Source organism: Nematolebias whitei, chromosome 8 (genome assembly GCF_014905685.2).
Source record: "Nematolebias whitei isolate Nwh7 chromosome 8, NemWhi1, whole genome shotgun sequence".
In the NCBI taxonomy this organism is placed as follows: domain Eukaryota; kingdom Metazoa; phylum Chordata; class Actinopteri; order Cyprinodontiformes; family Rivulidae; genus Nematolebias; species Nematolebias whitei.
In genome coordinates, this window is record NC_056505.1 from 24,584,441 (window position 1) to 24,598,255 (window position 13,815).

The window sequence follows — 13,815 nt, forward strand, 5'->3', positions numbered from 1 at the left end:
GTTGGCTGGGGAGTGGGTGTGGGGTGGGTGGGGGTGGGGGGGGGGGTGGGGTGGGTGTCGGGGGGGGGAATCTTTTTTTTTCTAGAAACAAGCAAATCAATTCAAATCAAATCAGCTTGCTAGCCATGACATTTAAACAGTTCAATTTACATCCTTATGTTAAGAGGAGAGCTGCCCTCTAAGATCCTATTCATTCACAAGGAAATTAGACGGCTATATTTCAGCCGCTTAATAGAGCAAATATGCTGTAGCTGTACTGAGGAAGAAACCTTGTCTTCTCCTGGTGTACAAAGGGCCAGGCATTGTGTGTCATTATGAGCAGAGCACAAAAACACAGAGAGCGACAATACACATAGAACGGACAGGAGTAGGAAACATCGCTGTGCGCGATATGCTTGCAAAACTGCATACATGCATAGATGAGTGCGTACTAAAACCCATGCACATATGCAAACACACACTTAAAGCTGATAGTGTATGTCCTGAGGGCTGCTGTCTTGCTGCGCAGGCTGGCAGACACTTTTGTCGTGGTGGTTCTTTTGTTTCACATCAAACAAAACGCCACAGCTTTGCATACAGCTCCACTAATTTCTGCTAGTGTGACCCAGCCATTTATCATTGCCTCTCACCCTCTCCTTCTCTGTTCCCCTAACGTGGTTCTGATAGTTGCTCTCCACCAAGCTGTTCTGCTCAGGACGATAGTGGCTACTCCAGGCAAGGGCTGACACAAATGTGTGCATTTGTATTGTATAGAGGTTCACGCACACACACATACATGCAAACACATGCACACAATACCCCTACAATAAGTGTGAAGCCACTTGCAGACACATACGCAAACATAAAAACAAAACTGCACTACATCTGCATAGCCTGCAAGTCCGCCAGCTATGGAGAACCTTGAGATTAAAAACAATCCAGAAGCAAAAGACAAGCTAGCACTTAAGAGTTTTAAATGCGGGCTAGACAAGCGTACAGCATTAGACGAGGGGGTTTTCAGAAACATCGTATACAAGAATATAGCACTGATTTTATAACAAATTTACTTTTGTTCATATTATTATGACCTCAGGTGAAAGCTGCACTAGTTCTTAAGTTTTTAAAAAAAAGGCTAAATGTAAAACTTACACAGTTTAAGGAAGGGTAGCAAAAACTTAAACTTGGGTACTTGTTTGTTTTTATATAATTTATATATATATATATATATATATATATATATATATATATATATATATATATATATCAAAAACTATATATATACATATATATATATATATATATATATATGTAATGACTTTCAATATTCTACGTATATTTATGATACTATTCTGCAACAAGACTACAGAACAAAAACCATTAGGCAGTTAAACTGGTTAAATGGTTTAATGGTTAAACTCCCTAATTGGCTAAATTGATCATAGTAATTAAAAAGTCACATGTCTGTACATGAATCAAATTACTTAATGTGATTGAAGATCCAATGAAAATGTCAGAAAATTTACAATATAAAAAGTTTATTTTGTGTTTACTAAAGCTAATTTGAGACTGATGTCTGAGAGCATGGTTGACTCCAACTCTCAGATAAAAAAAAAATCAAAGGGGGGGATGGGGTTGGGGGGGCAGTAGAGAACACAAAACAATGTTGACATTGTTCTTTTCTTAAATAATCTAAATGAAGTTCTGATATGTTCGATTATACAATAAAGTCAACACATGCAATTCTTGAAAAAGGAAGTGTGAAAGCAAATTTAAAAAAAGACTAAACAAAGTTACAACGACAATGACTTTACTGGGGGGGGGGGGGGAGTCAAAATTAACTCAAACTTTCAAACCTTAGAGAGAAAGAAAACATGCAAAACAACAACACTACTTTTCTCAACATAAAGTGAAATTTGAAAATATGATAATTATGTTATAGAATACTGCAGAAATTAAGTCCTTAAGGAGTAGAGAAGAAAAAAAAAATCATATCTACCTGTCTCACCTGAAGCATCTCTTTCTACATCTGACACCTGCCACAACACAAACGCTTACACAAACAAAACCAAGGATGGCAAAGAAATGACTGCATATATTTGTTACAAATTGAAACAGATGGGATTATACCGACAACGCGTAGACAGCTTTTCAGCAAACACAAATAGTGGATGTATAGTGTGTTTACATAGGGACACTCAAAATCTGTAACTATGTTTCTGAAGAGCTGCTGTGGTGGCTGGCTGGGTGGGTGTCTGGTTGGCACCCACACATTTGTGTACTGGGAGACAGATGCATTCTTACGTAAAACCTTATATAATGATACCCTGTTCTAACCAGTATGAGCACTCCTTGTTCACTTTCAAGTTTTCAAGTTTACAGAAGGTTAGACTATCACTCCTCAACAAAAACACCATCACAACTTGAGCAGATGGAGAGATGAATGAAGAGTCCTCATTCAGTTTAACTCTACCCCTTCTGTACCTTACTATTTCCTTAATTTGTTAATACAAATAATTAAAAAAAAAGCCTTAAAGGATATATCTGACTTTTAGGTGAGGTTGAATGCAGTACTCGGGATGGCTGTGGATGAGTGGTTAGAGCAGTCGTCCTCCAATGCAAGAGTTGGGGTTTCGATCCCACCAGCAGTCACATGCCGAAGTGTCCCTGGGCAAAACACTGAACCCTTCATTGCCTCCGATGTGTGTCCTATCAGTGTATGAATGTGATAAAGCACTGATTATTCTTTGTATAGATCTAGTAGAGTGCTGTATGAATGGGTAAATGAGGGTGCAGATTGTGTTGTAAAGAGCTTTGAGTATCTTGATCAGATAGAAAGGCACTATATAAGTACAGTCCATTTACCATTTACTTCTGAGTGGATGTCGTACCTGCAGTTGGATAGATACTAGATTTGAGAATTGAGGAAGTTCTAATGGATGAGTAACAAGTAAGAGCAAATTTCTACAATTTCCACAAGGGTGGCTTCGACCCAGGTCACCTTCCGGTCGCAGGATCAGCACTTTCAATTCCCAGCTCCGGCACCGTGCCAAAGTGTTCTTGAGCAAGAAGATGTTGAAACTTTTCTATTAAGTCTGTATTCTAATTAGCCGTGAGCTTGATTCACTCATGAGAGTTTCTCTTTCGATTCTGCAAACCAAAATCACTCAGACTGCTGTCAGAGACAATAGAAGACAGTAAATAAATTAATAAATAAGACAATAAATACTCAGATATACGGCATGCAACCTTAAAAAAATTAATCTGAACTATTACTTTGAGTAAAAAAATAAATGATGTCAACAAAAATTTAAAGTGGTATTTGATGTGTTTGCTATGTGACTGACATTAGGACACAGAAAGAGAGCTCGTTCACAACCATTCTGAAATTATTTTTACTTTGCTGAGAATATACGACTACTCACGTTCAGTGTTAGTAATGTGGAGTAAATGCGATTCAAGTTTCTTTCTAAACTTTATAGGTGACAGAGCTGAAGAGACAAGTAGGAACAGGTTGGCCAAGCATCAACACAGATGTCAGAAAAAGACTGCAAAGTCCAAGACAGAGGTAGGAAGGGTGAAATGGATGGACAACATGTTTGATTGCTTACAAATGATACAGAGTGAAAAAGATGGAGGCAAAGTAAGAACTAACAGCTTTCCCCTGCAGCTTTAAACACTTTTTTTTCTTGTGTTCCCATTCAAAGGCAGTTAGTCTTTGATGTATCTATAATTAGTCAGTACACACTGTGAAGTATTTAAAAAAGAATCAAATTGCACTGAAACACTTGAGCGCTCGAAACAGTGGCTAACATGCTCTGCAGCAAGGGGAGCAAGCAGGAGAAATTAATGTTGGGCCTTTTGATGTGCTTGATCAGAAACGTATTTATTAACTGCAAAGGGGAACAGTAATTAACCCACAGACAGCTTGTTTTCTCTGGGTCTTTTCGTGTGTCAAATGGTTCATCCCACAAGGCTCCACTCGCCATTTGCCAGCTTGTGCACACACACTTCCTATTCCATCCCACTGGACTTTTTCCTCCTCAATTAAGTCGACTGTGCATGTGTATGTATATGTGTGTGGGTGAGTTGGCTTAAAAAACATATGCTTATGGATACGAAAATCCACAGCAATGACAAACATTAAATGTATAAAGACTGATTTACACATCCTTCCACTGCAAATTGAAAGGCTATTATAAAAATGCATTTACCAAAATAACATAAATAAATAAATCATGAAGTACTAGATAAAAAAAAAAAAATCTGTATGATAAAAGTGTTAAATTTATTTGTCTTATTATAAAGGGGAAGAAGTCTGGGACTTTTAACCCAAATATCACCAAGAGAAACCTAATTTAAATAATCTGATGTTATTTTTGTCATCACATTACATGTAATATACTATATTTATTTATGCATATACTGTATAAGGTTGTTTACAAGAGTTTTTAGATGCCAATTATGTCAAGTAAAATACAGTGGTTGGAAACTCACTGAGGCCTTTGCTTGCACACATAGACATATGCATAGACAAAGAACAAATCTAAAGGAGACACAGAGAGACAGAAAAATACAGACGGAATAGCTAGTTATCGTCACACAGTAAGAGAGCACAGAAAATTGTGAAGCTGTCACAGACAAAATGCTGCATGAATATTTATTAGTCAAATTAAAATTACAAAATACAAAACAAAAAAAAAAATGGAGGAGGTGAAAGAAAAAGACAGAAAATATTCCTGGAAACACCAGAGGGACAAACTTTTCTTACTAGCCACATATTCATTGTGTTTTCTACCACCACTGCCCCACTCCCCCCAAAAAAGAAAGAAAAATATGTCCCACAATAAATGTGAAATAAAGATAAGAAAACCTAGTCATAGCTCCACCGTATCAAATAAACTAGCAAGTTAAACATGCCCCAGCTCCCAAATCATGGAAAGGCTTTCAAATACACATTGTGCTTGTTAGAATGTACTGCAGTCGAGTTACTTGCAGTGATATCATTGTAAATCCTACCACAGAAGCACATCACTTTATAAATATAGCTGGCACTGTGCCAATACATATATACAGCTGGGATTTTAGATCTCAAAGGTAAATTCGTTTGCTATCATTTCAAAATACATTTTATTAGCTTGAACAGTTTACTTTTCATAAGAGCTTTAATTTATCAACAGTAGAATAACTCAAATTATTTAAATGAATGATACAAAAGACCACTAATTCACAGACAGAGTGAGTATAAGAACTGAAAGAAGACATCCTAGTCTGATAAATTATTTTTCTATCACACAAAATGGACAGCTAGATTTATAAGGTTTGCTAGTCTGGGAAACACATGGCACTAGCATGTACAGTGGGCAGTTGACAAACATATAAAGCAGTCTTATGTCCTGTGCAATAATCCATCTACCTACCTACTATATTCTTTTACAAAATACTTTCAAGCTAGAACTTTTATTTTCTTTCTCTCTGTCCTCCGGTGAAGTCAGACGTGTCTCCCTGGTCTCCCCCCCCCCCCCATGATTCCACTCTTTCGTGCTGTGAACCCTTAAAAAGCTTCTTTTTTTTCTGCATACCTCCTAATTCGAAGGTTCAGCTGGTTTCTCAACATAATTTATCAACTTCTCCCAACAGGAGTCAGGGTAAGGAGGACCCTCTTACCTTGACAGAAACAAATTGGGATTCATGATGACAACTGGTTTTTTGCTGCTTGGCTAGTGAACTCTGGATTGTCTATAAATTTGTGTTGATGTGTTGAAGCTCGACAGTGCTCAGACTGACGTTGTGGAGTTGTGTCAGAGAGCTGGAGCATCTGTTATCAGGACTGTGAACTCTCTAGCAGTGCACATGAAGGGGAATAATCTTGGAGAAGCTGTGAGCTTGACTTTAAGGACTTTAAGGAATCAATTCGGCTGTTTGGAGTTTCCATCAGAGGAATATACCAGCGAGACTTTAAAAGGCAGAAAGGGGGGGGGAGGGGGGGGGGCTCTGGACTATGCTACAACTTGCCCTTAAAAATTCAATGCCTTCATTGGCCTATATGTACATGTATAACATCTATTTATGTTGCTTTGCTATGGTAGTTTTTATTGTGTACCTCAAATCATGCCCTGTCTAGGACATGGCATGAGAGATCTTTTTTAATACAGTCTCTCCTCATGTTTTCTTCCCTTTTCTCATCTAAGCAAAATATTATTCTGAATAAGAATAAGAGGGCCGCACTTTCTATAGTAGCAGTTTCGTGCACTCCGCCCATCTTTCGGACGACTGTACGTACATGTTCTCGTTGTATCTCGGTACAATGATAATAAAGTTTATTCTGATTTTGAGATAGCCTGTTTGAGAATCCGTGTCATGAATACAATGGCTAGGGTGGAATAGGGGGAGTGGTCTGATCCATTCATAAAACCTCTTTGAAGAAAGGGGGTAGTCACAGCACTGAGGTGGCGAGTAGGTGCGTCTGGAGCTATAGATGAAGACCATGTACACATCTAGATGGCACCAGTATTACCAGACGGAAACAGCTTTTTTCAGGAAAATCTAACTAAAAATTTAAGCTGATGACTTAGCCTTTAGATTTCCAGATCTTAGTCCCACAGACATCAATGGGAAAAGTTCAAAGGGTAGTCACAAAAAAGTATACAGTTTGTGTGGATATGTAGTGTTTTTGTTTCAGTTTGTAGATTAATTAGTATTAGTGTACTGAGTCTAAACAAGTGTTTTTGTTGGTGGGAGGTAAGATGTGTTTGCAGAAAACGAACTCACCAACTCTACAAAAGACAGACCTCCATAACTGTGGGCTATGATAAAGACATTCTTGGCAGCAGCTTTGGACACAAAGTGGTCCCACACGTAGAGCATGTGTTCTTCAGAGGAACCATTTTCCTGTAAGACAAAAAAAAAGTATCATATCAATAACACAAAAACTAACAATTAGGACAAAAACAACCAATGAGAAACAAGTAACAATAGAGTTATTAAACTCTGTTGATGACTTAGTTCCAAGAAATCAAAGCATGAACGCTAGAGGCAACCAAAAAGAGATAAATACAAAAAAGGTAGTGTTCGCCTAAGGTGATTTTAACAAAGAACCACACTTCAACAGATCAATAAGTCTTGCATATTGCAAATGCCCCAAATGTAAAACTCAATAGTGAGGATGACATAACATTTAAATCTTAATTTGTACCCTACTGCTGAATCGATGACCCATCTAAACACAAGTAAAGGCATAATGGGAAGACACTAAGGGAAGGTCAAAAGGAAAAAAAAACTCCACCCACACAAGATAAAACAAAAAAATACAAAATGCAAAGAGGCTTAGTCACAATCACAAAAGGAGCCACCTGCCAATGTGCTCTCATCAATCTCATCTGTATGTATACAGTCGCAAAGACATGAGGGTTCATGTAACTAGAAGACATGTTTAATTAACCTAAGATGTAAGTGCTTATCCAGGGCTGCAGAGAACAATAGTAAAAACTACTGGCCAGAAAAGGGCAACCGTTAATGAACTTGCAACATTGATTCAAGGCTTTGATTTCCTATCAAACTGTCTGGTTCACAATAGAAATCAACAACACATACTCACAAGAGGCTGCTGCACACATGGAGCCCTGTTGACTAGGAACACCTGTATCCTCCACTGCAAATCAACACTATATTGTAGACGTGCAGAATGCAAGCTTGATAGCTAAAACACACAAGCGGGTCTACTACAGTTCTACTAATTAGCATACCTATACATGTAAAAAATAATAGCTCAAAAATAAACAAACACAAGGCCTATGGAGAATGAAGCCTCATCTGTTAATTGAGTGTCAAACTGTTCAATGTGACTCAAAACAAATAATTAGCAAGATAAAGTAAAGGACAAAGGGTGTCTCTTTAGAGACTATCCTGTTGGTATCCATAAATGTGATTGCATTTTTAATAAGACAGTGCATTATAACAGAAAGATAATTACTTTAACTTTCACTTTTTCAAATGTGGTAATTGAGGAGAAAGAGTAAAACACACACACACACACACACACACAGGCAAAATATGGTTTACACTTTACTTATAGAAGAAAGAAATCATTTAAATTGACAAAACGTTTTGCTTGCCTGCATCTGTGTATACAAGTCTGTGTGTGCTTGTAGTATTTGATGATGTGCTGATGCGTATTTTTGTTGCAGTGTTTGTCTAGAAGTAAATTAACCTGTCAGACTGTTTGTGTTTGTGGCAGATTAGCATGAGGGGCTCGTGGTGTCAGTGGCAACCTCAGTTCACAAAGTGTGATGCAAGAGTGGGCAACTTTGCTACTGTCTGCCCTTCTGCCGTCTGTGCAGTGCGTTTGTTTGAGTGCTTGTGTATATGTGCATGCATATGTGCTGTTCGCTATGAGCGGAGAGGCTGGGTGAAGGCGAGTTGTCTGTCTAAAAGGCTACGACATCAAAGTGCTTTGAAGTCTCTATTCTTTCTCCTTCACCATGTCATCATTTATTGTGAGGTTCATTTCATTAGTCTGCCTTATTTCCTCACTGTCCCTCTGTCATCCAATTTCTATTCTTCTTCAATGACACAACCTGTTTTTTCTTCACACTCCTCCATTCTCACTCAACTCACTCTTTAGTGTCATGGCTTGACATGGGTTCACATACCATTTTAAAGAGACTGTGCATGCCATCTTTGCTTCTTAAACACATTCAAAATGGATGTCCCTAGAGCAAGCTGGAATACCCCAGGCCCCTTTTCTCTGATCCTGTTTGTGGTGTTCATGGACAGGATCTCAAGGTGCAGTTGTGAAGAAGAAGGCGGGCGTCAGTTTTGAGGTTTCTCAAGGTCTCATCTCTGCCTTTTACATATGATGTGGTTCTGTTGGTATCTCCAGGCCATGACCTTCAGTGTGCACTTAAGGAGTTCACAGCTGATTGTGAAACAGCTGGAGTGAGAGTCTTCTGATCTGAGGTCATAGTTCTCAAGTGGAAAACAGTGGAATGTCTTCTTAGGCTTGGGATGTGAATCTCTGGTCCAAGAAGAATAATTAAAAATTCTAGGACTATTGTTTATGAGTGATAGTAGGATAGAGATGAAGATTAATCAATGGCCTTGCCTGCAGTAATTCAATTCAATTCAGTTTATAGTGCCAAGTCACAAGAGAAGTCATCTCAGGGCACTGAACAGAAACATTTGCATATTAAAAAACAAAACAACAACAAAAAAAAAAAAAAAACAAGTTAACAATATTTATCTGAGTAGTAGACTGCTTTGAATTTAACTCCATTGCAGAACTCTAATCTTGAGCAAGCATGAAGGCAACAGTGGAAAGGAAAAACTCCCTCAAGAGGAAGAAACCTCCAGCAGAACCAGGCTCAGGACAAGCAGCCATCTGCTTCGACCGGCTGGGTTTGAGAAGAACAAATACACAATGGCAGGTTGAGACTCATATTAAGATAGGAATAGTATCAAAGGAAAACTATTCAATTTTAGCAATTCATTTAAGGAAATTAGGTAAATGTGTCCTCCAGTAGTCTAAGCCTATAGCAGAATGACAAGCCAACCCTAATTATAAGATTTATCAAAAAGGAAAGTCTTAAGCCTATTCTTAAAGTTGGACAATGTGTCAGCCCTACGATCAGAAACTGGAAGTTGGTTCTACAAGAGAAGAGCCTGATAACTGAAAGATCTTCCTACCATTTTGCTTTTGGAAACTAGGAACCGCAAGTAAGCGATGAATGAGATTTTAGTTCTGGGTCTGTTGTAATGAACAAGTACCTCAGCAGAACATCAATAGTTTTGATTTACTGATCCTTCTACATTCAAGCTCTTACCTATACTTATGAGGTATGGATCATGACTGAAATTACATGATCCTGAATACAATTGGCTGATATGGGCTTCCTCAGTAAGGTGGCTAGGCTCAGCCTCACAAATATGGTGATGGACTCTGTCATCTGAAGGGAACTTGGAGTAGAGCAGCTAAGGTGGTTTGGACATTTGATTAGGATACCTCCAGGATGCCTCCCCCTGGAGGTTGTCTGAACAGGTCTGACTGGAAAGAGACCCCAGGATAGATCTAGAACCTGCTGGAGGGATTTTGCATCCTGTCTGACCTAGGAGTGGCCTGGGGTTCCCCAGAAGGAGCTACAAAGTGAAACTAGAGAGTGGAATGCCTGTTTTTATTGTCATTGACTTGCTGCCTCTGCAACGTGAACACAGAGAAAGGACAGAAAATACATGCACACTTAAAAATGGACAGAGGGGTGAGATGAAAAGACTGGAGACTTAGCACAAATACTCAACAGCCTTTGCCAGAAAACTATTTGATGATAGGACTGCAGCAACATGCCACTCTTTGAGCGGCTTCATGGCAAGAAAACATTTCCGGCCAGGCTTAAAGTTGTTTCATGAAAGGGGTTAATAGGAGATAACTAACAAAATACTACATTTTTATGTCTACTTCTATTTTTTAAGGTTATGGATAAATTAAATTATTATTAAAAGAACTGCAATATGCTCCTGACGCCATGTACCAAGCCTGTTGCCATCTTCCTTCAACAATGACTATCAGTAAGCATTTGAGGTGGATTACTGTTTGTGAATGTGTTTACTAGATTAACAGAAAGTTATGTTTTGTTTTCTCTTGATGCATATGCATATCTAATATCCTGCTTAGATAGTTCCATGGCAAAACCGTTTTAGAAGCTGACAGAAAAATAACATCAGCCAATCAAGAGAACATTTGACATAAATTATTGTTCCTAATCATTAATAAAGTATACAGAGTTAACTGAAATGGGATTTTAGTCAAGTTTTTGCCATGTAATCAACAGAACACTGACTATGTGTAAAAAAAGAAAAGATATCTGCACCAAATGTGTCTCATAGTTGTCAAGTTTTTGGGAAGTTTCAATTTATCACTTTGGTTTACGCTTAAAACTTTCATTCAATTTAAAAAGCCATGCTTGACTGTGAATGCACATGTGTGTGCACACACACCCTCCACCTCACACACACTCAAACAGGCACGCACACAGAGCAAGAACAAGTGTATTGCACAAGCTCTTGTTCCTCAAAAGTAGTTTAGTCTAATGCTTGGCCTGTGTTTATTCACTGTAATGAGAAGCAGGAAGAGCAAAGAAGATCGAGTGCAACAGGAGCCAGAATAACAACACTTCCGCCAACATAAACCCAGTGTCTTACCGAAGCAGGAAACAATGATTCTAACAACATCAACACACACTGACAAACAACCAACTCAGACCTCCCTGCTCTCCTTGATGCTGTTCCTCCTCAGTCACCTAAAAGACAGAAGACTTCAGAAAACAACTGAGGCAGTTGGGATTTCCAAGACGATTGTGAGCAGCATTGACCGGAAAGCATCTAGTGGATGAGAGCCATTATACTTTTTTTGCAGCCTTTTACAAACCTTTCAGCGGGAGCCAAAAGTGTCAGGACAGTGTCACGGGATCTCTAAACAGCTTTATTGGGTCTGGACTCATTTACTTGGTTTCAATCTTTTTTAAAAAAAATGTTGCTTAGCATTTCAAGGTGCTAGAGTGAGAGTTGAAGAAAAATAAAGTAATAAAAGCACAAATTATATATATATAAAAAAAAATATTCACAAGTTTTGTCTCGTCAAGTAAGAGAGAAACAAATTATTTAGCTTACGCAGAAGTTCTTTTTCTCACTGACTCACTTGTTTTCACACACAAACACACACGCATAAACTGGCTGACCTATCTCTCAATCTCTCAGTCCCCTTGTGTGTTTAGGCCACACACTGTGTAAAGCGACTTGCAGTCTCAGTCATTACAGTCTTTAATATGTCAAGCTCAGCACGGAACAAGATTGTTTTCATTTGGCCTAATGATTAGAAATTAAATAAGCAATGTAGCTAATTACATGTTGGATATTAACAAATAGGTTATTAGATTGAGTTCGTTTGTGTTTGTTTTGTGCACAATTGCATTCTTGTCTCTGCATACAATTAAAAAGTGGTCCTGTAAGACACCTGTTTGCAATTGCATTCTAATCAATGGCTGGGACATGTAGTCCTTTGCCATCTCTCTCTCTCTCTCTCTCTCTCTCTCTCTCTCTCTCTCTCTCTCTCCTTCCACTTTTTTTCTTCCTCTTTCGTATTTGTTTCATTTTTTCCCAATCTTTAAAGGCAGACAGAGAGCTTAGGCGAACTGGAAGCTGTCTGGGAGCTGATGGGTCTGCTAGAGCAGGGGAAAGGAAGGTATGGAGCAAATTAGCAGCAGAGATGGGAAAATAATGACTGTGGCATTGTGGGTAATTAGCAGGTATAGCACCTATGGAGAATTGGGAATATAATGATGTGAGAAAGAGACAGAGAGAAGGGAGAATGAGGTGAAAAACGTGTGCAAGATTAACAAGAGGGAGGAAACTAGGTGTGTGTGCATGTGTGTGTGTGTGAGAGACAGAGAAATGCATGTGTAGGTGTGTTATTTGACTTTGCAGTGAAGGAATATACAGTGTAAGGAGGCTGAGTGAATGAGTGAAACAGAGAAAGAAAGCAGCCAAACTACAGCGTATATGTTATCCCACGTGCAAATTAGTGTGCACAGACTGTATACAATAAAACAGCATGACCTTGGTGGGGTCACGCCGCTCTGACAATATTTGCCAGGGCATTGTTTCAAATCAATAACTCATTAACAAAGTACAAAGGAAGTTGCTGTGGGTTTGTGAGATTCTTTATTAGAAAAGAGCGTCTGTGGGCCAGAGAGGTCATCACTGTGACATCTCAGCTAGCATCTCTCTGCCGCCCGGATTGTCAGGTGAAATTACTGCGAGTCATTAATTGACATAAGGCAAAGGAGAGCGGGCAGGCAGACAAGGCAGTGTTTGTTCCAGGATGACCCCAAGGGCTGTGTGTGCACCTGAGTGTGTGTGCCTGTATGTCTTTATTTGGATCTGCCTGTATTTACAACGGGCTTGTGTGCAGAGAGAGAAAGAGCGAGAGAGTGAGCAGCAGTGGGGCAGGGAGCTTGGTGGGTGAGGAGGTGTGAGGGAGGGCAGGATGGAAGTGTTTGATGGTTGACCTGACTGGAAGATTGGGAGCAGGGATCTGAGACCGGTAACTCTGGTTCTGCCTTGGTTGAACACACAACTGCACACATACGAGTGCATGAACAGATGTTCTGTACTTCACAGGACACGTGCTCGGGAATGCTCTCACACACTTAGAAACTTTCCGAAGTCAAATGTGCTAAATTATACACTGAACTCTAATAGGACATAACCCTGAAGTGCAAAAAGGCCACGCACTGTGGTGTACTTCGATTGTGTCTAAAATACAAATGCACAAAACCCTTTCACATCCAACTACAAAAAAATAAAAAAAAATAAAAAAAATGGCATCCAGCCAATTTGCTCTCTGCAGCAAGGAAGTGAGCAGTCTTCCAGTTCTGGTCATTGACCTCTTCTCTGACCAAGTTCAGAGGTTAATCAAGTTCCTACCTATCCTTGGAACTGCTGAGTCTTACATTTTGTGTAGACCACAAATCAAAGGTCAAATAAACTCTGACTGAATAATTGCTTATGGAACACAGGTTGGGACAAAGGTGAGGGTGACACAGAGAAAACAAATTCAGTTTTTTTTTGTCTATGTCTTAATGACTATAACTGAGCTTTTGTGTGTGCATGTATATCTGAATGTGTGTACTTTATTGAATCATCAGACATTTTGTACTGTACTTCAAAAACAGGGACAGACATTTTCTGCACAAACACAGACCAAGACATGGGCCTCAGTGACCCCAGTACCAAGTGCAGCTGGGAATAGAGGTTTTACTTAAAGGCAAAGCCTAAATAATGGATAAA

The 13,815-nt window shown here is 39.0% G+C and overlaps 1 protein-coding gene across 1 annotated transcript in view; it reads right to left on the bottom strand.

The window, feature by feature from the left end:
- The window catches only part of fam172a (family with sequence similarity 172 member A), a 183,740-nt gene that overhangs the window by 86,468 nt on the left and 83,457 nt on the right, over positions 1-13,815 (bottom strand). The window contains exon 8 of the mRNA XM_037681102.1: positions 6,748-6,867. Within this exon, the coding sequence (XP_037537030.1) occupies positions 6,748-6,867 (120 nt within the window). The remainder of the gene's footprint in view (positions 1-6,747; positions 6,868-13,815) is intronic.